This window comes from Schistocerca serialis, chromosome 2, assembly GCF_023864345.2.
Source record: "Schistocerca serialis cubense isolate TAMUIC-IGC-003099 chromosome 2, iqSchSeri2.2, whole genome shotgun sequence".
In the NCBI taxonomy this organism is placed as follows: Eukaryota; Metazoa; Arthropoda; class Insecta; order Orthoptera; family Acrididae; genus Schistocerca; species Schistocerca serialis.
This window is the reverse complement of record NC_064639.1, coordinates 244,113,993-244,138,844: the sequence shown is the minus strand read 5'-3', so window position 1 is coordinate 244,138,844 and position 24,852 is coordinate 244,113,993. Positions and strand designations below refer to the sequence as shown.

The following is a 24,852-nucleotide window of genomic DNA, read 5'->3' as shown; positions in this document are numbered from 1 at the left end:
AATCGCTGCGGCACCGCTGCGTTCCGTCTGGAGGCTCGGGCGGACGTCACCGGACAAAATATGTCGCCTCCTGGAAAGCGCGCACTGGTCGTTTTCGACCGCTGTATGTGGCACGAAAGTGATATTAGGCGGTCATATGATCATCAGCGGCTGGCACACACTGAGGTGAAAAAACTCGCGGGATACCTCTTAATATCGTGTCAGACCTTTATCCCGGCGCAGTGCAGCAACTCGACGTGGCATGGACTAAACAAGGTGTTGCAAGTCCGCTGCAGAAATGCTGAGCCATGATGCCTCTGTAGCCGTCCATAGTTGCCGGTGCAGAACTTCGTGCACGAACTGACTTCTCGATTATACACTACTGGCCATTAAAATTGCTACACCAAGAAGAAATGCAAATGGTAAACGAGTATTCGTTGGACAAATATATTATACTACAACTGACATGTGATTACATTTTCACGCAATTTGGGTGCATAGATCCTGAGAAATCAGTACCCAGAACAACCACCTCTGGCCGTAATAACGGCCTAGATACGCCTGGGCATTGAGTCAAACAGAGGTTGGATGGCGTGTACAGGTACAGCTGCCCATGCAGCTTCAACACAATACAACAGTTCATCAAGAGTAGTGACTGTCGTATTGTGACGAGCCTGTTGCTCGGCCACCATTGACCAGACGTTTTCAGTTGGTGAGAGATCTGGAGAATGTGCTGGCCAGGGCAGCAGCCGAACATTTTCTGTATCCAGAAAGGCCCGTACAGGACCTGCAACATGCGGTCGTGCATTACCCTGCTGAAATGTAGGGTTTCGCAGGGATCGAATGAAGCGTAGGGCCACGGGTCGTAACACATCTGAAATGTAACACCCACTATCAAAATGCCGTCAATGCGAACAAGAGGTGGCCAAGACGTGTAACCAATGGCACCCCATACCATCACGCCGGGTGATACGCCAGTATGGCGATGACGAATACACGCTTCCAATGTGCGTTCACTGCGATGTCGCCAAACACGGATGCGACGAGCATGATGCTGTAAACAGAACCTGGATTCATCCGAAAAAATGACGTTTTGCCATTCGTGCACCCAGGTTCGTCGTTGACTACACCATCGCAGCCGCTCCTGTCTGTGATGCAGCGTCAAGGGTAAACGCAGCCGTGTTCTCAGAGCTGATAGTCCATGCTGCTGCAAACGTCGTCGAACTGTTCGTGCAGGTGGTTGTTGTCATGCAAACGTCCCCATCTGCTGACTCAGGGATCGAGACGTGGCTGCACGATCCGTTACAGCCATGCGAAAAAGATTCCTGTCATCTCGACTGCTAGTGATACGAGGCCGTTGGGATCCAGTACCGCGTTCCGTATTACCCTCCTGAACCCAACGATTCTGCTAACAATCATTGGATTTCATCCAACGTGAGCAGTAATGTCGCGATACGATAAACCGCAATCACGGTAGGGTACAATCCGACCTTTATCAAAGTCGGAAACGTGATGGTACGCATTTCTCCTCCTTACACGAGGCATCACAACAACGTTTCACCAGGCAACGGCGGTCAACTGCTGTTTGTGTATGAGAAATCGGTTGGAAACTTTCCTCGTGCCAGCACGTTGTAGGTGTCGCTACCAGCGCCAACCTTGTGTGAATGCTCTGAAAAGCTAATCATTTGCATATCACAGCATCGTCTTCCTGTCGGTTAAATTTCGCGTCTGTAGTACGTCATCTTCGTGGTCTAGCAATTTTAATGGCCAGTAGTGTATTTGATAACTTCAAATGGTTCTAATTGGTCTGAGCACTATGGGACTTACCATCTGAGGTCATCAGTCCCTTAGAACTACTTAAACCTAACTAACCTAAGGACATCACACACATCCATGCCCGAGGCAGGATTCGAATCTGTGACCGCAGCAGTCGTGCGGTTCCGGACTGAAGCGCTTAGAACCGCTCGGCCAACGCGGGCGGCATAAGTGTTTGATGGGATTCTTGTCGGGCAGTTTGGGTGTAAGGTCATCCGATCGGATTGTTCAGAATGTTCTTCAAACCAGTTGTCAACAGCTGTGGACTGGTGACGTGGCGCATTGTCATCCATAAAAATTCCATCGGTTTTGGGAACATGATGGCGATGAATGGCTGCAAATGGTCTCCTTGTAGACGAACATAAACAAACAAACACAGCCCTCGTCATTATGGAGCCATCACTAGCCTGCAAAATACCTTATTGACAACTTGGGTCAATGACTTCGACGGGGTCTGCACCACGCTCAAACCCTATCATCACTTCTTACCAACTGAAATCGGGACACGTCTGACCAGGCCACGGTTTTCAAATCAATAGGCCCACCGATACGGACACGTGCCCAGGAAACGCGCCACAGGCGAAATGCTATTAGCAAGAAGATTCGCGTTGGTTGTTTGCTGCCTTAGCCCATTAATGCCGAATTTCGCAGCACTGCCCAAACGAATACGCTCGTTGTACGTCCCACATTGATTTCTGCCCTTATTACATTCAGTGTTGCTTGTCTGTTAGCACTGACAACTCTACGCCACTACTGGCAGGCGTTAGGTGAATGCGCTCGGGCACTGCGTTTCCGTAGTGAGAGATAATGCCTGATTTTATTATTATTATTATTACTATTGGCACACTCTTGACAGTGTGGATCTCGGAATATTGAATTACCTAACGATTTCCGAACTGGAATGTCCCATGTGTCTAACTTCAACTACCATCCCGCATTCAAAATCTGTTAATCCCCGTGGTACGGCCATAATCATGTCGGAAACCTTTTCACATGAATCAATTGACAGCTCCGCTAGTGCACTCGCCTTTTATGTTTAGTGTAAGTGAAACTAACGCCATGTGTGTATGTTGATATCGTTGTGCCGTAACTTTTGTCACCTCAGTGTCAGTCACGGCAGTGAAGTGGTGAAAATGTGCCATCCGATTGTATGAAATCAGCACAGTAAAATGGGCGGACGTGGAGACAAGACAATGTCAGAAAAGAGCAGTCCTGTTTGGACATGTCGATGACCTTAAGGTGAATGTAGTTGCCAGATTTGTTTCTGTTCTTACACTGACTGCCCAGCGTGTCTACAAGCAACGGTGTACCCTTTGCAGCCAAGTAACACGGAGTAAGAACACAGATGGTAAAAAGGTCCTGATCGGCAGGGGCCGAACACATCTGTCATGCCTTTTAAGTGACAGTCGTTTTTAAACCCAACAGAAGCTGTTGCTGTCAGCGAATACATGTCCGCCTCAACCTTTTTACTAGGAAATATTGCGAAAGAAATGCATGCACTGGACATACGGAGACAGATATCTCGGAAAAGGGCCATTGCTCGTAGCGTGAAATGAAGTTGCACGTCTTCAGTGGTACAAACCACACACAAACTGCACAGTAATGAAGTCCGACGACTCGCTATTTCGCCTATTTTCAAAAAGATGCGAAGTATCGAGTACACTGACTGCCTAATAAGGCGTTGAACACACAGAATGAGGAGGGTGTAATTAAAGGCGGAGCCGGCCGCGGTGGTCCAGCGGTTCTAGGCGCGCAATCCGGAACCGCGCGGCTGCTACGGTCGCAGGTTCGAATCCTGCCTCGGGCATGGATGTGTGTGATGTCCTTAGGTTAGTTAGGTTTAAGTAGTGCTAAGTTCTAGGGGACTGATGACCACAGTAGTTAAGTCCCATAGTGCTCAGAGCCAATTAAAGGCGGAGGTGGCAATGAGAACGTTTAGAGGTGTTTTCCGTACCGTGGCTTGGCAGTCCATGAGGTTATCCTAAACATGAACAAGGATTTTTTTCCAACTTTTTTGGTGACCATGTATTGCCTTTCGTGAGTACTCTGCGGGCATTGCCGTCTTCCAAATTGACGGAAGCCGTTTTCTCAGGCCTTCAACGTTTAACAGAACTGACATCTAACGACAAGATCTATAGTTACCTCACAGAGGACAACGCAAGAGCATAAAGCTTCTGTGACAGAATGACGTGAAGTGTTTGATGGCACTGTGACAAAACACGAAAAAATACGCTCTTGATATTGAGTTACGACACGATTTTCATCGAGACTGATTGTAGGAATCGTGTTAAGTAAAAGGTTGCTAGACACAACTCGTCCTTTGTGCTCTACTAAAACCAGTACTTCCTTTGCATAATTAAGTTACAGCTTTCTTTATGTGGCTTTCCTAATGACTGTGGGGAATATCATGTACTTCAGCAGTACAATAGCTAAGAGGGTAATAGGCAGATTACACATTCACAGGTTCGGGGCTACATTTTGAACTGAGCCCTAGATTTTTCTGTCTCATGTGACTTGTTTCGGTTCCGGTGAAGATTTGCACAGGGTGATTCAGCGGCCCCTACCACTGTGATTTATGCAACCCACAACGCCTTCAAATACCGCATGCAAGATGTCCATATTTTCTCGTTTGCTACATGCAAACTATTGGTCCTACAGAAAAGATGAACAGGGCCTTCTTGCAGGAAATTTAATATACTTAAATTTTGTACTGGGATACTGTTTTGCTAGAGGGCATAGTTTTAGAATTACTCAAGAAAAATATGCAAAAGTGACGTTATCCCATTTTTCGTGAATAACTCGAAAACTGTGACCTCCAGCGAAAATGTATCTCAGTACACAAAATTCGAATACATCAAAATTCCCACAGTAAGTTCCTTTTTATTTTTTTCTGTATGACTAGTGGTTTGCGTGTAGCAGTGATAGAATAAGATAAATCTCACACGTGGTTTTTGAAGAAAAAATTCCGAGTTGCATCGTCGACTGGAGTCAACATTAAAGTGTAATAAATAACGCTTAATTAGATGGATAAGACAGTACGTGGGCGAGAGGAAGACAATATCACGACGTACCCTACAGGACCATGTTCATTGAAGCTGCATGTTGTTGAATCAAACCTCATGGTAAGAACATTTTCATTTAAGGGGAGTAGGCTGACTGATCTGTATCCTTTCTTGTGAAGGAAAAATTGTGTAGGCTTGCTCCAGTTCAGAGTAAATGGTTTCTTCTGCAGACATTTACTAGAGAAATTTCTAATTTAGTGAAGTATTACTTTTCCTCCAGTTCTTAAATCGTCTGTCAAACAAAATCATTCATAAATGCTCTTCCTTTCTTATACACAGTGCTGTTTACATACTTCTTATGGAGTTGGGACTGTTGGTAGCTGAAGAGGGTCGTGACGATTGCCACGACAGCAGTCGCCGCAGCTCAGAAGCGCGGACGGGGACTCCCGCTGCCGTGGCAAATTAACTCGCGAGCCGTTTTATTGCGGCCGCGCAGCGCGTTTATGAGGCACGGCCGCCCGAGGAATTTTGATAATTATATTTACGAGCCCCGGGGCAGGTGGTCATGTGTGGTGGCGCGGAGCGCAAGAGGCTCAGGAGGTGGGATGAGGGGAAGGGGGGGTTTATTAGGCTGGCTGGCTGGCTGGCTGGCAGGCGGGCAGGCAGGCTCTTAAACAAATTACGGCCCCCCTGAGTACGCATTCTTCCCGCCATCCGCACCGCCGCCGGTTTATTAAGGACGCACGTCCTCCGCAAGTGACGCGAGACGCCGACAGCTTAATGTAACTTGAGACATCCCTTGTCTTGTATAATTTTCTGCCGGCGCCGATTCCGAATTGAGTTCACTGTGACCGCTGCCGAGGAATGTATTCTGTCTTCAGCCTTTGAGTCAGTAGGAACTTCAAATGCAATTTACAAATGTATCACACAACATATTTTTGTTCTTGCATATCAAGACCAACACCACCACCACCACCACCACCACCACCACCACCACTATCATCATCATCAATTTTCATCACCATGTCAGTACATGATCAACATATCATTATTTGGTTATCACCATGTCGTCATTTAGTCGTCACCTTGCCAATAACCAGCCATCAATGAGAATTTTACTCTGCAGTGGAGTGTGAGCTGATATGAAACTTCCTGGCAGATTAAAACTGTGCCGGAGCGAGACTCGAACTCGGGACCTTTGCCTTTGGCGGGCAAGTGCTCTACCAGCTGAGCTACCCAAGCACGACTCACGCCCCGTCCTCACAGTGAGGTACTGGCAGAAGTAAAGCTGTGAGGACGGGGCGTGAGTCGTGCTTGGGTACCTCAGTTGGTAGAGCACTTGCCTGCCAAAGGCAAAGGTCCCGAGTTCGAATCTCGGTGCGGCATACAGTATTAATCTGCCAGGAAGTTTCAACCAGCTGTCACCTTGCCAGTAACCAGCTGTCACCTTGCCAGTAACCAGCTGTCACCTTGCCAGTAACCAGCTGTCACCTTGCCAGTAACCAGCTGTCACCTTGCCAGTAATCAGTTGTCACCTTGTCATAAATTAGTCAGGTCAATGCCATTGTCTAGAGTGCTACCATTTAGTCAAGACCACACCACCATTTATAGTCACTGTGTCAATGGCATATTAATCCTGCTTCATTCCAAGCAAACACCATTATGCCAGGACCATTATACCAGGACCATTATTGCCAGGACCATTATTGCCAGGACCATTGTGTGAGAACCATCAGGTCAACAACATTATCTTTCATGATGGCTGCTGCCCCTTTTGATGAAATTTTTAGATCAATCTCATTTTTGTAAACTAGAAACTTGAGTCTCAGCAGAATACTCTCTTCACAGTGTCAGAAACGGCCATTAAATTAAGTTTTAGTTTTCAGTGATGTTTCTGGAATGCAGCCATTCCTGGTTTACTACCACACACTATATTTCATCTGGGCATCCCTCAAATAACTGCGGGTTTGTCGTCTTAGGAATGACTTAAGCAGCCCACCTAAAGAAAACGACAACCGGCTGCAAACTTGGAGTGTCCCAAACTCTGAGAAAACTCTAAGATTCACAGCAATTTTGGCTATGCAGCCGACTCGGACTGTACTCAGACAGTAGGATTTATGACGGTGGGAAGGTGACCGGCTTCCACGGTGAGGGTGAAAGTTCCCAGAGAGGACAGCCGCGTAGCGTCGTGGACAGAAGGGAGAGAGAGAGAGAGAGAGCCGCGGCCGCTGTCACAGTCAGAGCCGGAGTCTGTGTTTTTGCCGTCCGCCGCTGCAGGAATCCGCGGCCCAAGGCCGGCCCGCGCGCCGCGCCGCCGCGTCCTCGCCACTACGCCGGCGGCAGAGCTCAGCGCCTGCTCACGCCACACCGCGCTGACAGCCGCCGCTTCTGCATTTCGGCCCGCGACATGCAACGCGAGAACACTGCGTCCTACTGCCTTTAGCAGGGAGTGGAAATTACAAACCGAGAGTTCGTATTTGTCACCCTTCTTGAGCGTGTTACGCTGGGTTTCCTGCGTGTTGTGACGAATATCGATGTGTGGGGTGTGTCATCGATACAACACTCAATTGAAACTACCGTAGAAAAGTCCGCCCCGGATATCTGAGTGGTCTGCGCGACGGAATGTCAAGCCTAAGGGCCCGGGTTCGATTCCCAGCTGGGTCGGAGATTCTCTCCGCTTAGGGACTGAGTGTTGTGTGGTCCTAATCATCATCATCATCATTTCATCCCCATTGACGCGCAATTCGTCGAAGTACCGACAAATCGAAAGACTTGCACCCGGCGAACGGTTTACCCGACGACATTTACTCCCGTACAAAAAGTTTCTTGACGTTAAAGATATAAACTGAGATGACAAAAGTCGTGGGATACCTCATAATGTGTCCAACCACCTCTCGCCAGACGCAGTGCAGCAACTCCGCGTGACATAGACTCAACAAGTCGTCGAAAGTTCTTTGCCGAAATATTGAGTCATGTTGCCTCTGTACACTTCCATAATTACGAAAGTGTTGCAGGTTCAGGATGTACACGAAAGGCCTTTCAATTTTGTCCCATGAATGTTCGATGTAGCCAGTCGCGGTGGCCGAGCGGTTCTAGGCACTTCAGTCCAGAACCGCGTGACTGCTACGGTCGTAGGTTCGAATCCTGCCTCGGGCATGGATGTGTGTGGTGTCCATAGGTTAGTTATGTTTAAGTAGTTCTAAGTTCTAGGGGACTGATGACCTCAGATGTGTTCTTCAAACCAATAGCGAACAATTGTGGCCCAGTGACACGGCGTATCGTTATCCGTACGAATTCCGTCGTTGAATGGCAGAACTAACCATTTTCAGTCGATGATCTGTTCAGATGGCTCAGAGGTCCTACTCTATTCCATGTCAACAAAGACCACACCATTACGGAGTCATCACCAGTTTGGACAGAACCTTGTTGACAACTTGGGTATGTGGCTTCATGGTGTTGTGTACCATATTCGAAACGTATCATCAGTTCTTACGAACTGAGGTCGGTATTAGTCTGACCAGGCCACGGTTTTCCACCCGTCAAGGTTCCAACCGACATGGTCACGAGCCCAGGAGAGTCGCCACAGGCGATGTCGTGCTGTTAGCAAAGGCACTCGCGTCGGTCTTCTGTTGCCGTAGTCCATTAATGCCTAATTTCGCCGCACTTTTTAACAGATAAGTACCTCGTACGACCCACATTGATGTCTGCGATTATTTCATGCACTGTTGCTTGGCTGTTAGCACTGACAACTCTAAGCAAACGCCGATGCTCCTGGTCGTTACGTGAAAGCACGTTGTCTGTGGTGAGAGGTAATGCTTGAAATGTCGTATTGTTGGCACACTCCTTACATTGTAGATTTCAGAATACTGAATTCCCAAACGATTTACGAAACGGAATGTTCAAAAATGTGTGTTAAATCCTATGGAACTTAACTGCTAAGGTCATCAGTCCCTAAGCTTTCACACTACTTAACCTAAATTATCCTAAGGACAAACACACACACACACACACACACACACACACACAAACACACACACACACACACACACACACACACACACACACACACACACACATACACACATGCCCGAAGGAGGACTCGAACCTCCGCCGGGACCAGCCGCACAGTCCATGACTGCAGCGCCTTAGACCGGAAATCGAATGTCCCGTGTGTCAAGCTCCAACTATCATTCCGTGATCAAAGTCTGTTAACTGTCGTCATGCGGCCATAATCACATCGGAAACCTTTTCGCATGAATCACCTGATTAAAAATGACAGCTCTGCCAATTCATGACCTTTTTATACCTCATGCACGCACTGGACTCGAATTCGGGAGGACGACGGTTCAAACCTGCGTCTGGCCATCCTGGTTTAGGTTTTCTGTGATTTCCCTAAATCGCGTAAGGGAAAATACCGGGATTCTTTCTTCGAAACGGCACAGCTCTTTCCTTTCGCATCCTTCCCTAATTCGAGCTTCAGCTCTGTCTCTAATGACCTCGTTATCGATAGGGCGTTAAACACTAATCTCCTTCTCCCGCCTCCTTGCGTACGCAATACTATCGCTAACTATATAGAATGTGAACTTCGTTATCCCATGACTTTTGTCATCCGAGTGTAAAACCAAAACACCAATATGTAAATGTTCTTAACAAATGTAATTACCATAAGACGTGGCATAAGACTATGGAATGTTCCGTCAGTCCATAAAGTTAAGAGACTGACTTTATTCCTAGCGTGTAGGAGACACAACGCAAGAACTAGGGTGGCAGATAGAAGTAACCGCTGCAAACAGTAGATGTGCCTTCGACTAGTCAGTTGTGGGCAGACAGCGTTAACTAGGGGACGTGGTGGCCGTAGTGCGTCGACATTGTTGTCACAGATGTCAGTGGAGCAACCTGACTTCACTATGCGTTAAAGACATTCTCCAGAATGTTACGAAGGATAGAGAAATTTGCAAAGTCTGTCCAGGGCACTCTGACTCCCGAACAAAAACGACGCGTGGACGCTTGTCCTTACTCGATTGAAAGGCAAAATGTGGACAATTCTTTTCTGGAAAGAATCATCAGGAGTGGCGAGATTTCGTATTATCAATGCGAACCTACAAAAAAACGAGGAAGTGTAGAAAATCACTCCTGGGGCGAGCCCTTTGACGACGTAACCGACGTTCAAGCCAATGTGACGCCCTTGCTAAACAACAGCTCGAAGAAGATCTTTTCCGATAGTTCCATACGATTGTACGAACGTACTATTTTTTCTCTATTTGTTAATTATCCAGGCTGGAGTCTTCCTGGACTGATGGGGTACGTATTCGTTAGTTAATACCATTTACAAATTGGTATCTTGGTTTTATGTCTTTATTGTCAAATCGCTTTTATGAGGTCGCTACGGTCGCAGGTTCGAATCCTGCCTCGGGCATGGATGTGTGTGATGTCCTTGGGTTAGTTACGTTTAAGTCGTTCTAAGTTCTAGGGCACTGATGACCTCAGACGTTGGGTCCCGTAGTGCTCAGAGCCATTTGAACCATTTGAACATTTCTGAAAAATGCCCAGGAAGAAAAGATCAAGATGCAGGCCCAGAACATCCACACTACATAGCTTTTTCAGTAGAATTAACTACAATAACAACAAAACTTTACAGACAGCGAGGGACACAGAAGGCGTAGCCTTTAGGGGATGGCGATGAAGATTATGGAGACGATGAAGATTATCAAGATGAAGACGACGATCCATGAATCAGTAATGAAGGGTACCCATCAAAACTGCGGTCTTTTATAATGGTCTTTAAATAAATGGTGTTGAGTGAGCTCAAAAAAGCATTATGTTTTATGCCACGCCAATTTTGATTGTCGAAGAATAAAAGAAAAGCGGAAGTAGTGGAAGGAGTGGATTTCAGTCTGTTTGGGGAAGACGTTAGTGGACCGTTTGTGGCTAGTGGCCGCAACTATGATGGTGATGATGGTTATTGTACTGCAAATAATTGCACAGGGTGTTTCAAGAAGAATATAAAGGTTTCAGGACTTTGTAGCAATTGTTCCATTCAACTTACAGTGACAAATAATACATCAAATAACAAACCAACTCAAACCTTAGGTTAGTTAGGTTTAAGTAGTTCTAAGTTCTAGGGGACTGATGACCACAGCTGTTAAGTCCCATAGTGCTCAGAGCCATTTGAACCATTTTTTTATGAGGTAGCCACATTCAGTAATTTTCTATCAGCCACGTAACTCTTACGCTAAAACGCAGACAACGTGTGAGACATTGGACTTCCATGCTGCTCATTTCATGCGTTTTGTACAGTGCAGTCTCCAGCTACATGCATCCATGTCGCTGTTGCATACTTGGTGTGGTGTGCTGTGATACTACACAAGAAGAGTTTGGGGTAGTTGGTTCCAAAAGTATCGTGGACGTGCATGAGTAGCAGGAACGTTACTCCGCACAAACCAACCATGCTGCCCGTGAGAATTACGCCCCCTGAACCAGCAACGCCACTCGAAAGAGACACGCGCTTAAGTAACCATACACTATCAGAAGTTGTCATTGCAAGTCGTAATTCAGTCCGTGTCTTGATAGGAGTTCATGCAGTACGTTCTCCGTGTCTTCAAGTCGTCAAGTGAGATACAAACAGTGGCCGAGAGATAGACAGTCGTTAGTCTTCAGTAGAAACAGAACAGTGAATTAGTATTACCGTGTATGGGCAGAGACCGCCTACCTAGAGATTTAACGGAGTAATGCTGGCTTGGAACTGATCTCCGAATATTATACAAAAACAGAAGATTGGTTTTCTTCCTACTTCAGTTCACTGTAAGATGGCAAGAACTATGCCCCTTACATGAAGTCATTAAAGATCACCTAACTCACGTTGAGCGAACAGTAGGGCTAAACAAAAATGACTGACAAGGCAGAATGCATCTTGTAGAGGGTATAGTATGGACGTATTGGAATAATTAATGTCGGGTGATGGTTTCAAAGTAATTAACACGACATGAAAACTTTGTCGAAATGCGCGTCGATTTACTGGAGGCTAGTTTATCCCAGGGAAGTATTCGAGTGACGGTGGCTGGCTGGGCAGCGGCGAAGGGAAGCGACAATAGGCAGCTTAGGGCGGCTCAAGCTCTGAGAAAGCAGTAACGGGGTGCGGCCTCCAGCTGCCTTAAGATGAGTGACAGTGAGTGGGTGGTTGACCACATGCTGGTGTACCGGAAAGCAGACGGAGAACTTGCACGCCTGTAGATAAATGTCCGTTGTCCCATTTTCAGTGAAACATGCGAGAAAGCCGCGCAAAGCTACAGTGGAGCGGTCAACAGAGGAAAATTATGCGTGTTCGTGACTATAGCAACTTCACGCTGAATTCACCGTCCTCAGAGTCTGAAGTAAATCAGGTGAAGAGCGACAGAATGAACCTTGCAGAACTAACACTCCTGAGAAAAAAAGTTCGCAGGAGAGCTTCTGTAAAGTTTGTAAGGTAGCAGACGAGATACTGGCAGAAGTAAAGCTGTGAGGACGGGGCGTGAGTCATGCTTGGGTAGGTCAGTTGGTAGAGCACTTGCCCGCAAAAGGCAAAGGTTCCGAGTTCGAGTCTCGGTCTGGCACACAGTTTTAATCTGCCAGGAAGTTTCAGTTCTATTTTGCCTACACTAGAGGGAGAAGCCATTAACGTAGATGGCTGCCATGTGGAGGGTCCGGGTTCGATTCCCAGTACTGCGAAGGAATTTTCCCTGGTGGGAGGGCTGGTACGGGGTACAATGAGGCTCATGATGCGAACTGAGAAGCAACTTGAATGAGCAGTAGCGGCTTCACAGTCTGGAAAGTGCGCAAAATGGCCGGGAGAGCGGCGTGCTCACCACATGCAGTTCCGCATGACGCCGCAAGACAGAGGATGGCACGGCGGCCGTTAGGCGTACTTTGGACCTTCAACGCCTAGCAAGTAGCCCAAAGCCAGTAAATGAGTGAGTAACATAAGTAGAAGGCAAAGTGTCGGGCCGTTACCTCACGGTACTTGACTGGAGTGTCATATCGGTATAAGGATTGCTATTAGGTCGAGTGGAGCTACCGGAATTCCTGGAAGCGGGAGCTGTGCCGGATCGGCTTTTTACCGAAACGGGAGTCAGTTGGCCGGTGGCGTCGCTGCCGCATAGTTGGAGCGCATTCTCGCGATCGCCGGCAGTTGCGCCGAGCCAAGGCACGCTCTTATTTCGCCAATTACACGACGCGGTGCCCGGGGTGAGTTACGGCGCCGGCGCCGCAGACAATTAAAATGGCGCACTGGCCGGACCCGGCCCGTCGCTGCATCGTCGACGCCGCACAATGAGCAATTAGGTGGGCGCGCCTGGGGCCCGCGGGACGGCCGCGCACGAAACACGTGTCGCCGCGGAAGACCGCGAGTAATGACGGCCGCGGGCTCCGCAAAAAGCCGGCGGCGGCCAGGGGCCGGCGACGGCAGCGCCGCATCCGTCACCGGCTGACGGACAGCGCGGCGCGCGCCGGCAAAAAGCCACGGCCGGAGGGCGACATTTGGCCGTCACGGGCCCGGTTTTGTCGCGGCCTCCGGCCGGCGGGCGCAGGGGACGGAAGGGAAGGCGAGGCGAGCGCGGCCCAGGGAAATTCCTGCCGCTCTGAGCCACCGCGGGGCACCCGGCCTTCCCTTGTCTCGCCAGCTCGAAATATGACGGCCATCGCGCCGCGCGACACACTCGCAGAAATGCCTGATAGGCGTTCGCCGGAACCCTGTCAACTCGTGGGACGCTCAGACTCGTCGCTGTCATCGCTGCAGCAGCCGGTGTCGCAGCGGCGACAGCGAGTGTTCGTCGTGAGGGAAAACTGGAAGAAAGATGGGACGTTAACGTCCAGTAGATGAAACGTTAAGGGCAGATTTTTATAACTAGAGTGCAGCTGCGTCCTGTGCCGGCTGTAATAATTGTGTTGAAAGTATCCAACCAAAATAATATCCTTTTATTCTGTGAAAGTATCAGTGATAAAATTGTTCTAAATTAATTATTCAGCAGAATGAAATTTTCGCTCTACAGAGGAGTGTGCGCTGATACGAAACTTCCTGGCAGATTAAAACTCAGTTGGTAGAGCACTTGCCCGCGAAAGGCAAAGGTCAAGAGTTCGAGTCTCGGTCTTGCACACAGTTTTAATCTGCCAGAAAGTTTCATATCAGCGCACACTCCGCTGCAGAGTGAAAATCTCATTCTGGAAACATCCCCTAGGCTGTGGCTAGGGGATTATCAATAAATGCATTTTCCTCACTATTTATGATTCTCCCAGTATTCTGAAAGAGTTTGAAATTAATATTTTCCAAGCTTTATATTGGAATTCAGTATTGCAATGGGGAATAAAAAATCATGTAACAAAACCGGTGCAGTGTATAGTGAGAAAAAATGCCTCTGGCAACAACAACGGTTGCAAACCGGTTGAGCATAGAGTCCACCTGAGCCTGGATGAAAGATGCGGATACGTCCTTCCACGCAAATTCAAATCTGTTCCAGAGTTTGCAAACAGTAATGGCTGACGAGTGGTGGTGCGCTGGTGTCTAGGCAATTCATTACGAGAAGTTCTAAAAAAATTATAGTCCCACGTAAAATCGCTAAGCGGGCCTAAGGCTTCCATCCAGTCACTCGTTGACCGGTCTGGTTTGACAACAGAAGACAGCAAAAGGAGGGCTGAAGTTCTAAATTCCACGTTTCAGAAACCGCTCGAGCAGGAGAATCGTACAAACGTACCGTCGTTTGACCATCGCATGGAAACCCGTATGGATGGCATAACAGTAAGCATCCCTGACGTACAGAAACAACTGAATGAGTAGAAAAGAAACAAATCGTCAGGTCCGAATGGAATCCCAAAGAGTACTCTACAAAGAGTAGTGTACGTCATTGGCCCCTCACTTATTTTGCATTTGTGGCGAATCTCTCGATCAGCGCAAAGTGCCGAGCAACTGGAAAAAAAGCGCAAGTGGCTCCTGTACATAAGAAGGGTAAATGAACAGACGCACAAAATTACAGCCCAATATATTTAACATGCGTTTGCTGCAGAATTCTGGAGCATATTCTGATGTAGAATATAATGAATTGCCAACAGACCAAAAAGCTCATGTCCACGAAATCCAGCTTGCTTTTTCTCACATGATATACTGTGAACCATCGATGAAGGGCGACAGGCGGAGTTCACATTTAAAGCATTCGACACGGTACCCAACTGCAGACTATTAACGAAGGTACGTGCATACGGAATAGGCTCCCAGATAAGTTACTGACCCGAAGACTTCTTACGTAAGAGAACCCAGTATGTTGTCCTCGAGCGTCTCACAGGTTAGAGAACATACGAAATAGAACAACCAACTCAGACGACCACAGTACATGTTGCATTTACCGGTTGACATGTCAAGACTGCATCTCAATTTATATTAGACAGACAAGCAAAGATTGGTACACAGAAGAGCATTAAAGAGTAACAGCTGTTGTTCTACATCTGCGATACACCTTGTGGATATGGACCTCAGACGACCGGACATCAATACAGACCCGAAAATTTTCAAATGTAGCAACAACTCCCAATGGAAATAGTAAATGAAAAAATCTGCCACATAGAAAAAGACGTAAGCTCCCACTAAGAACACATTCAGCTGTTCGCAATCTTGTTTCGTATCTTGTAAATCGTGAGACGTTCTAAATTAGAAGTGTAGTTTCACGGCAAAGACCATGTAGAAGCCTGTAAAAATACTGCATTCACGCACACAAACACAAGTCAAATGAAGCAGACCACATCAGCCTAACAGTACAGGCGTAATTTTGATGAACATCCGTTTTCTATATCAAATTCTGTCTGGTTGTAGATGACAAACTGTAAAAGAATGACTGCTGCACTGCGGCCTACAGAAACCTGTAGAAACAGCAGCCTATTTTAATCAGGTATAAATTCTTTTGTTTCAGTTTGTGAACACTTTGCTCAGAAACTGAAATTCTGTATGTGCGAACAGTAAAGTAATTTTTACTGTTATTCGATGGAAACCAAAATGACATTCGAATTGACTTCTTCATAGCTTGCGCGCAGTGTTAGGTGGAAACGCCCTCGGGATGGAGGCTGTGATCTACATCCGCATTAACCGAGCAAGGTGGCATAGTGGTTAGCACACTGGACTCGCATTCGGGAGGACGACGGTTAAAACCCACATTCGGCTATCCTGATTTAGATTTTTCGTGATTTCCCTTAATCGCTTCAGTCAAATGCCGGGATGGTTCCTTTGAAAGGTCACGGCCGACTTCCCTCCCCTTCATTCCTCAAGCCGATGCGACCGATGACCTCGCTGTTAGGTCCCATCCCCTGAATCAACCAACCAAATTCCGCACTTTTGAAGTTTATCCAGCAGGTGGCCCACAAGTTGCAACTCGCCACACTCGCGCAGAACATCTACCTGACCGGGACGAGAGAGGACCCCATTACAGCTCGTTGGCGACACATGGTAGGGTATCTCGCTGTCGTGTGCTGGCTCTTCTTATGGAGCGATGTCCGGGTTCTTAATTTCTGTCATCCATCTGTGCACTCGGTTCCTGCTCATAGACACTAATAAGGAGCTGCGTTCTCTTACTTCAAGAGTTTCCTGGAGCGCAGGTGCCTCCCAATGAGCTGCGACCTGTTCATTGGGTACCGGGAGTCGGTTTCCATCTTCACCTGTCCACTGCTGCCGCAATCAATTGGCACACGCGAGAGGTTGCGATGCCAATGAGCCGGTGGAGTTTCTGCTCTGTTGTTGGCCTCAGCATCGCCTCATGCACTGGTTTGCCACGCTATCCGCCTCCTTCGCATAGGCATATGAGTACCTCACGGGAGCAGCGTATTCGGCAGCAGACACAGGCCGTCCCATAGCTGATGTCCGCAACAATCACGGACCAGCATCCCATATCCTCATCGTCAGCAACCTGATAATGCTGTTTCTGGCACATACATCGGTTTAGTTCGTGATACAATAGTGTTTAAACGATAGCTCGCGATCTAAGGTTACGATTATGTGCTTCTGATAAAATTTATGCAAGAGGGGGGAGATTGGAAAATTGCCGTTTTTTTGTATAGATGATTCGTGGGTTTCGAGAACGTGTTGTGCCCTAAAAACTTATTTTGACGGGAAATATAATAAAAATCATTGTTTCTGAAACGTTCGACATTTATCCACTCACCTCGTTTCTAGAGAGCTGATCTAAGCATCTTTCGCTAGCCACAGCGAAACTATTTTTAATGTTATTGAATCCATCGAGTTCCAAATAAATCTGTAAAAGATTTCCAAAACATGTCTTTAATATTATGTTGATACTGAAAATTAAAAAAAAAATGAAATAGGAAAGAAGCAGTGGATCCATTGAAGAAATCGTATTGAAAAAGTAGCCAGCAAAAACTTCCCCTACCCTCGAACTGGAGAGACAGGAAATATACCTATAAAAAACGCTTAGTCTACTTTTATTTCTTACAAAACTTCACATCTGATCATGCGAATGGATCTATTTCGTTGCTTTCGTAATTTCTACTTTTTGATGCTGTTTATCATTCTAAAATTTCAAGAAAAAGAGTTTAGAAAGAGACATTAAGGGCTGTTGGGGTAAAATGTATCTCAGGGCCACAATTAGATCAGATCAGTGTGAGAATTTCCCAAGACAACCATCAAATTGGCCGGTGGAACATAGAACTGAACCAATTCACTCCGCGTCTCCTCTGTTTGATTCGTTCCTGTGCAGTCATGTGGAATATACTGCACAGTTAGTAAAGCGAGCCTGCTTGTTGCACAGTGTTGAAAAAGCGTGGGATATTCTCTAAAGATCCGCATCCGCCACGACAGAAAAATAGAACAAGAACCACAACTGCGTCAAGGAAACTGTAATTTCTCGTGAAGTTTTGGCAACGAAACAAACTTAGTCAGATAGTACTTCTCAGTGCTACAATGTTTCCCCTTACATCCAGCAATGCTAAATCTCGGGTTTGGTAACATCACAGTCAGTCATTTCTACAAAAGAGTAAGAATACAGAGGGGTCCAAAAAAATGTATCCACTGTTGTCCATAACTGGCAAAGTGATTGATGGAGTTGTCTCATCTTTGGTAGTGTAATAGTTTGTAGTTCCGGAAATCGCCACACAAGCGCTGTATTGCGTTGTTTTGTTTTGTCAGATGACAGTCGCCAGATAGTCAGTGTTTCGTTCTCAGTTACACCTAGTAACTCGAGTAAACACGGCTGGCGCAAGGCTTGCATTCGATGAAAGGAAGTTAGTTTTGAAGTGATATTTCAAGTACGAAAACATTAAAGAGATCCAACGGCAATGGCGACACGTTTAACGATTCGTCGCATTCGAGACAAATTTGAAGCCGAAGGCTGTGTTAAAGATGTACACAAACAACGATCTGGACGACCTGTAACCATAACAAGTCCAGCTAACTCCCGTCGTGTGTTACAACAATTCACTCGCTCACCACAGGAGTCTATGAGACGGTGTTCCCCTGAAACTGGAGTGAGTCGCTCAAGTGTCCGGCGAATTTTGAAGACAGCAAAGTGGAAGTGCTACATCCCACTATTGCTACACGCAGTGAACGAGGACGACCCAGATCGTAGAGTGGAGTACTGCGAGTGGTTTTCTAACATGGTGCGCAACGATGAAGAGTTTGCAGAGATGATTAAGTGGTCTCATGAGGCACAGTTCAAACTCAATAGCACAATAAATCGCCACAGTTTCATCTACTGGACTGCCGAAAATCCGAACGTTCATGTAGACAAAGCCGTGAATTTGTCAAGAGTAAATGTGTGGTGTGGGTTGTCTTACCGGAGCTTGATTGGGCCATTCTTCTTTGAAGGCACAGTTACCGGTGAGGTGTACCTTCAAAAGCTTCAGACATCCATTTTACCTGCCATCTGGGACTTGTATGGAGACGGAAGAGTTTACTTTCAACAAGACGGTGCCCCAGTCCACTACCAAAATCGTGTTAGGGCGTATCTCGACGAAAATCTACCAGGAAGATGGATAGACCGTAGAGGTGCTGTGGAGTATCCACCACGTTGCCCAGACCTAACTCCTCTGGTCTTTAACCTGTGAGGAACACTAAAGGACGTCGTTTATCGACAAAAGCCACGCACATTGGATGAACTTCGAGAATCCATCGTATATTTGTGGTGCGCGTACTGTAAGACCTTCGGTACACACACCATCAGATTATTTGACTTGTCACTCTAGCGAAGTAGGCGAGTGTCAGCAATATGTCTCGTGGTCTTATCGTGGCGTGTTTATCTTCTGCCGTTAGGTCAGACGATAGAAATGCCACTTGCACGCTTAGAGTAGCAGATTGACGGTGACCAACTTTAAACAGAACTTGATTAATTTTCACACACATTTATTAAAATAACAAAAAAACATAGGTCTTAAGTAACTGGATTCTGGATGCTGTTTACAATTGACAATCTGAAGTTCCTTTGGTCTTGGTACGTTAATCTTATTCTCACATATCTCTGATACTTGACAAAGTTTCTATACATTTCTCTTCATAGCTATGTACAGGAATATGATAATCTAGGCGCAGACTGAAACTTGACTATAGACTGGTACAGACATATGTAGACTGGTACAGACAGGTGCAGATAAATGCAGACTAATGCAGACTGACTAATCAGAGGTCTGTACACTCGTTATAATACCTCGCGCGTTCAGTTATCACTGCGCGAGTGTGATCCGCACGGAGAAAAGGTTCTACGTTAGCAGCGATCTCATTGGCTGCGTTACATTTTAATATGCGGATCGGCGGAAGCAGAATTTGGTCCGTCCCTAAGAGAGCGCCATCTCGTAGTGCGGAGACGGACGAGCGCTGCGCCTGCGCTGTTGTGCTTAAGCCTGTCTCACACGGAGTAAGGTTCGCCGCAAGTTTGCGAGATGGCGTGCATGCTCGCCGGCTTCCATGTCGAAGCTCTCCCATGGTGCAAGATCGGCAGCTAGTTGTGTTGTGATCGGCTGCATGTTGTATCGAACGGAGATGGCTGCTTCAGGTACAGATGTTCAGAGCAAACTGCCATTATTAGCTGTTTTGGTGCTAAACGATGCAGAAATGCATGCTAATGAGAGAAGAAGAAAGAAAGAATTGACGAAAAACTGTATTAAGAGGAGAAACGCTGGAAAAGGTGTGCTCTCCATGCCTTCATAAAGAGTTGAGGTTAGTTCGCATAACACCTACTTTTGTTTGAAAAGTATCACCATTTCATTACTGTTTGACTTTATAAATATACCAATAATGACTGTTATATACGACTTTATTTTATAGGATAGAAGATCGTACATCCTTTGCAAATTTTATACGTATGGATATGGTCGAAGATGTGGTGTCACCGCCAGACACCACAATTGCTAGGTGGTAGCCTTTAAATCGGCCGCGGTCCATTAGTATACGTCGGACCCGCGTGTCGCCACTGTCAGTGATCGCAGACCGAGCGCCACCACACGGCAGGTCTAGAGAGACTTACTAGCACTCGCCCCAGTTGTACAGCCGACGTTCATAGCAATGGTTCACTGACAAATACGCTCTCATTTGCCGAGACGATAGTTAGCATAGCCTTCAGCTACATTTGCTACGACCTAGCAAGGCGCCGTATTCATTTGATAATTAATATTATGAAGCATGTACCGTAACGAGAGATGTTCTACAATTGTGGCTTAAAGTTAAGTATTATATCAACTACTTACTTTATTTGCAATTCTCAAGATATTGTCCTGTTCCAGACCTCACGCCAGTCAGCGTGTAATTAAACGCGTGCATTTCGGCCTCCTCTAGAAAAACAGTGTTGGCTCTTCTGCCAACACTACAGAAGAAGACACACGTCACTTGCAACTCTTCCGAGTGCTTCTGCACGCAAGTGTTTATTATAGTAGTTTGCGCTTTTCATGACGTACGGACACTGTTCTTCCCTATAACTGCATACCAATGCTTTAATCGCTTCCTTGGACCACTGCGGTGCCATTATTTAATAATTATACGAACTTCCTACCGCACCTCACAACAGCAGAAAAGCGACTACAACAAAGGCTTCCCGCCCAAGCTTTCCGCGACTGACGTCACAAACGAAACGTCTCGTGATTGGCCAACGCAGGTGGCACGCAGGGAACCTTACAAGAAAAATAGCACCGGACCTATCCTGGAAATCTTACAAGGTTCCCAGCAAGGTAGCCCGCTAGCAGACGACGGAGCCCGCAAGGTAGCCGTCGCGCGAGCCAGCTCGGAAACTTACAGCGAATCTTGCTCCGTGTGAGACGGGCTTTAGCGGGGCGCGCTCTAGTGGGAAAGTTGTGTACGCGCTAACTACGCGGAACTATGTACACAACAATATTCATGTGCAAATATCCAACTGAACATATTGCAGTAGTAGTTCGTGCAGCAGTTCAGCGGCATCGTTTGTATGTGGATGTTAATGGTGACCATTTCGAACACCTACAGTGATATCTTTAAGTTGGACTTTAAACTTTCTCCAAAAATGAGACAACTCCGTCAATTACTTTGCAAGTTGTGGACTTTTAAACAGTGGATACATTTTTTAGGACCCCTCTGTATAATGAATAAGAGTATGTGACCCAGATTCCAGGGAGAGACAAGCGCCCATCTTGCCCTCACCGTTTTGTGAAAGCCAAAGTCACATCTAGAGTTTGGCGCTGATGACTTCGCCCTAGGCATTTCGGCTGTGAGCAAACCTGGCGTCGTTCGCCTCGCCACACAGCATCGAGTTCTCGCCGTGCACTGTCTGACAGTCCGGGTGTTTATGCGTTCGCAGGGGGATCGCCAAGATCGGGGAGCCGACGAACCTGCTGCCGCTGCCGCCGGGGCGCGCCAAGGCGCTGGACCCCATCATCCACGCGACGCTGCGGCGGCGCCAGCGCCGGCTGGTGCTGGACAACCAGGGCGTGCTGATGGCCGTCGTCAAGGGCGCCAAGCAGGCCATCCTCGAGTGCCAGTACCAGTTCCGCAACCGCCGCTGGAACTGCTCCACGCGAAACTTCGTCCGCGGCAAGAACCTCTTCGGCAAGATCGTCGACAGGGGTGAGTAGAGGCCCGAGCTCACTTTTGCTGCCCATCTGCTGGGTGTGTGTACCGACTTTATCCCATTTCTGGACTTGATGTCAGAGAAGTGAGCTAAGGACTTCGAAAGTTGTACACATACACTTGCAGTTATTTTAGGCGTCTCATTTTTTGTTTTAGTGTCCTGAATGGTAAACATGCCACTGGTGTCCTCGTCTTAACCCACATGGACAACATGGAAATCGCTTACAATTTGTCTATTTATTTTGGATGTATCCGAATTGAACCGACGAATGAAAATTTGTACCAAGCCTAGGATTCGAAATAGGATCTCCTGTTCACCAGGCAGATTCGCTAACCACTACGTGACTCTGGCACAGTGGTTTCGTACAACTGCACTGTGCGAAGGTGGCGGAGTGGTTAGCACAGCTGACTAGGGAGTAGGAGACTCGGGTTCGAATCCCAAACTCGGTACAAATTTTCGTTCGTCAGTTCAGTCTGCATATAAGCTTAATAGATATTTGAGACTTGAAAAGCTCTTTCGAACCAAATAGTTTAATTTGATTTATTTGTTTACTGTTGTATTTAGTCTGCCCAGATTAGGGCCTTTAGCAACTGTCTTACAGTGGACTAGGAGTTATATATATATAGTCAATTTGTAAGCATACTTGTGGTTTATGTATGTACATACGTTATATTATGAAGAGGATAATTATTATTGCCAATTTAATAACAGTAAATAATAATAATAATAATAATAATAATAATAATAATAATATAAGGGACAGTCAAACGAAAACGAGACAGTTGGAAAAAAACGAGTAAATTGTTTATTATTTCAAACATAATCTCCGTAACTGTTAGTACAGTTATCCTACTGTGAAACGAGACGGTCAGTGCCTCCATGGAAAAATATTTTGTTTTGTGTACGAAACCATGACTGTACCAAGGCGTGCAGCGCTTCGTTCGAAGCGAATCGACGGCCACGAATGTCTTTCTTCACCACTCCAAAAATATGGAAGTGGCATTGGGAGGAGGAGGAGGGGGATGGGAACTGTATGGGCTCCCAGCGCAAGTTCTGAAAAGTGTGACATTTGTCTGATGTTTTGAGAAAGATGGTTACAAAGTCGGTTTCTTCATATTAAAAATCATATGATCAAGTGATCAGTGCAGCGTTAGAAGACCCTATTAGCTTATTAAAAGATCAACAAATAACGAGAACTGTATTTATTATGTAATTTTCAAGTTTGGGGCCTACAAAAATAGCTGTAAAAGGTAAACAAAAATTACGTGTAACAAAGATTAATAGTGGAACATTAACAGTCACAAGAGCAATTTATAACTATTATGACAAGAGGAACTGATCAAAGCTCAGCCTAAATTCCTCATGTCAAAAAGCATGTGTTCAATCAACTTGAAGTAATAAATACCAGAACGATACAATTCAGTCTTTACAACGCTGTCGTGAAGCTTCTACATATGTATGTCATAGCAGTGCAGGTATGTCGGAAATACAACATTTTTTATCTTCACTAACGTATTAAGGAGCGGTTCTAGGCGCTTCAGTCCGGAACCGCGCTGCTGCTACGGTCACAGGTTCGAATCCTGCCTCGGGCATGGACGTGTGTGATGTCCTCAGGTTAGTTAGGTATAAGTCGTTCTGAGTCTAGGGGACTGATGACCTCAGATGTCAAGTCCCATAGTGCTTAGAACCATTTGAACCATTTCGTACATCCTGTATATGATATTCTAGAGGTACTCAACGCTTTTTCCAGAAAATTCCTAGAAAAAAAAAGCATTTTGTGCTGTTGCGCAGCCGGTTAACGGTTATAACACCATAGAAGCATGTCGCATGAACGAATAAAGGAAATTAAAATTCTAATTTCATTTAGTGACAGAGAGGTGTCACACATATAATTCTCGTAATAATAATAATAATAATAATAAATAAGAAGGTGAAACTTAGTTCATGATCTTTGATACTGTATGACACAGCCGCTGGAGCATTAAACAGAACAGAGAGACATGAAATGGTGTAATCCTCTAACGACTAGATACAGAAAAACACAAAAACATAAATGGATCACACGTTTCTTAAATTTACGTTCTATTATTTTTGCATTTCATTCTGTGTAGATTTATTATTTTGTTATTACCTAGACGTAGTGCTTACGGTACTTAAAGCACGCCGTAAAATAAAGCGTGCACAGCTAAGCCCTTAGAGAGCTGTGACATCATGCTGCGTCGCTGGCTCCTAAATTGAATCTGAGCTGGCGGCGCCTCGCCGGGCAGTTAGCGGCGAGTTGTGACGGTAACGCTCCACTGCGCCCATCTGCGTAACTGCACGGATGGGCTGTCGCCGGTCGCGGGCGGTCCGGAAGCACGAAGCGCGCGCGGCGGTTTTTTGGCGACCGTATTTCACGCCGATCCGGCGGCGAGTGCCTCCGCGCTGCACCAGAACCTGTTTGTTCCCGCCGTCCGTTCCGGCTGTTGTGCACTTTGGCTCGTCCTTTCTCCTCCTCCTCCTGTCTTTAAGCTGTTGCGTTGCTACCTGTCATCGCCGAGTCCAGGTAATTTCAACGAATTTCTCTTTGCCGCAGGCATTAAATAGTCTCGTAAAAGCAGCGGCAGAAGCTAATGCCGCACATTTTCCCCCGTCTCCCAGGTTCTCTTCCCCGTAATAGTTTCATCATCACCACTACAATCACCATAACGTACTGCTGGCTTAGTACACTCTTGGCGAAAGTACAGGCTGTTTCAAAATCATTATACAGGATTTAAGGCTTTCTAGAATTTACTACATGCAACTTACATTTATAAATAATACAGTAAATGAAACAGCAACTCAGTTTTGTTTCTACACCTGTGAGCAAAGGGATGGGTGACTGAATAACGTGCTGAACCAGTGAGTCTTTCACACTAACGCCAAGCCTAGTCGTCAATTGGCAGTTCTAGTGACGTCATTTTGGAGACCTTTTGAGGAGACGCGTGCAACGCCGTCCGTACCGTTTGCAGTTGTTACCACCTCTACAG

The 24,852-nt window shown here is 46.4% G+C and overlaps 1 protein-coding gene across 1 annotated transcript in view; it reads left to right on the top strand.

The window, feature by feature from the left end:
* The window catches only part of LOC126456988 (protein Wnt-1-like), a 221,049-nt gene that overhangs the window by 82,134 nt on the left and 114,063 nt on the right, over positions 1-24,852 (top strand). Inside the window, exon 2 of the mRNA XM_050092951.1 lies at positions 21,575-21,840. Within this exon, the coding sequence (XP_049948908.1) occupies positions 21,575-21,840 (266 nt within the window). The remainder of the gene's footprint in view (positions 1-21,574; positions 21,841-24,852) is intronic.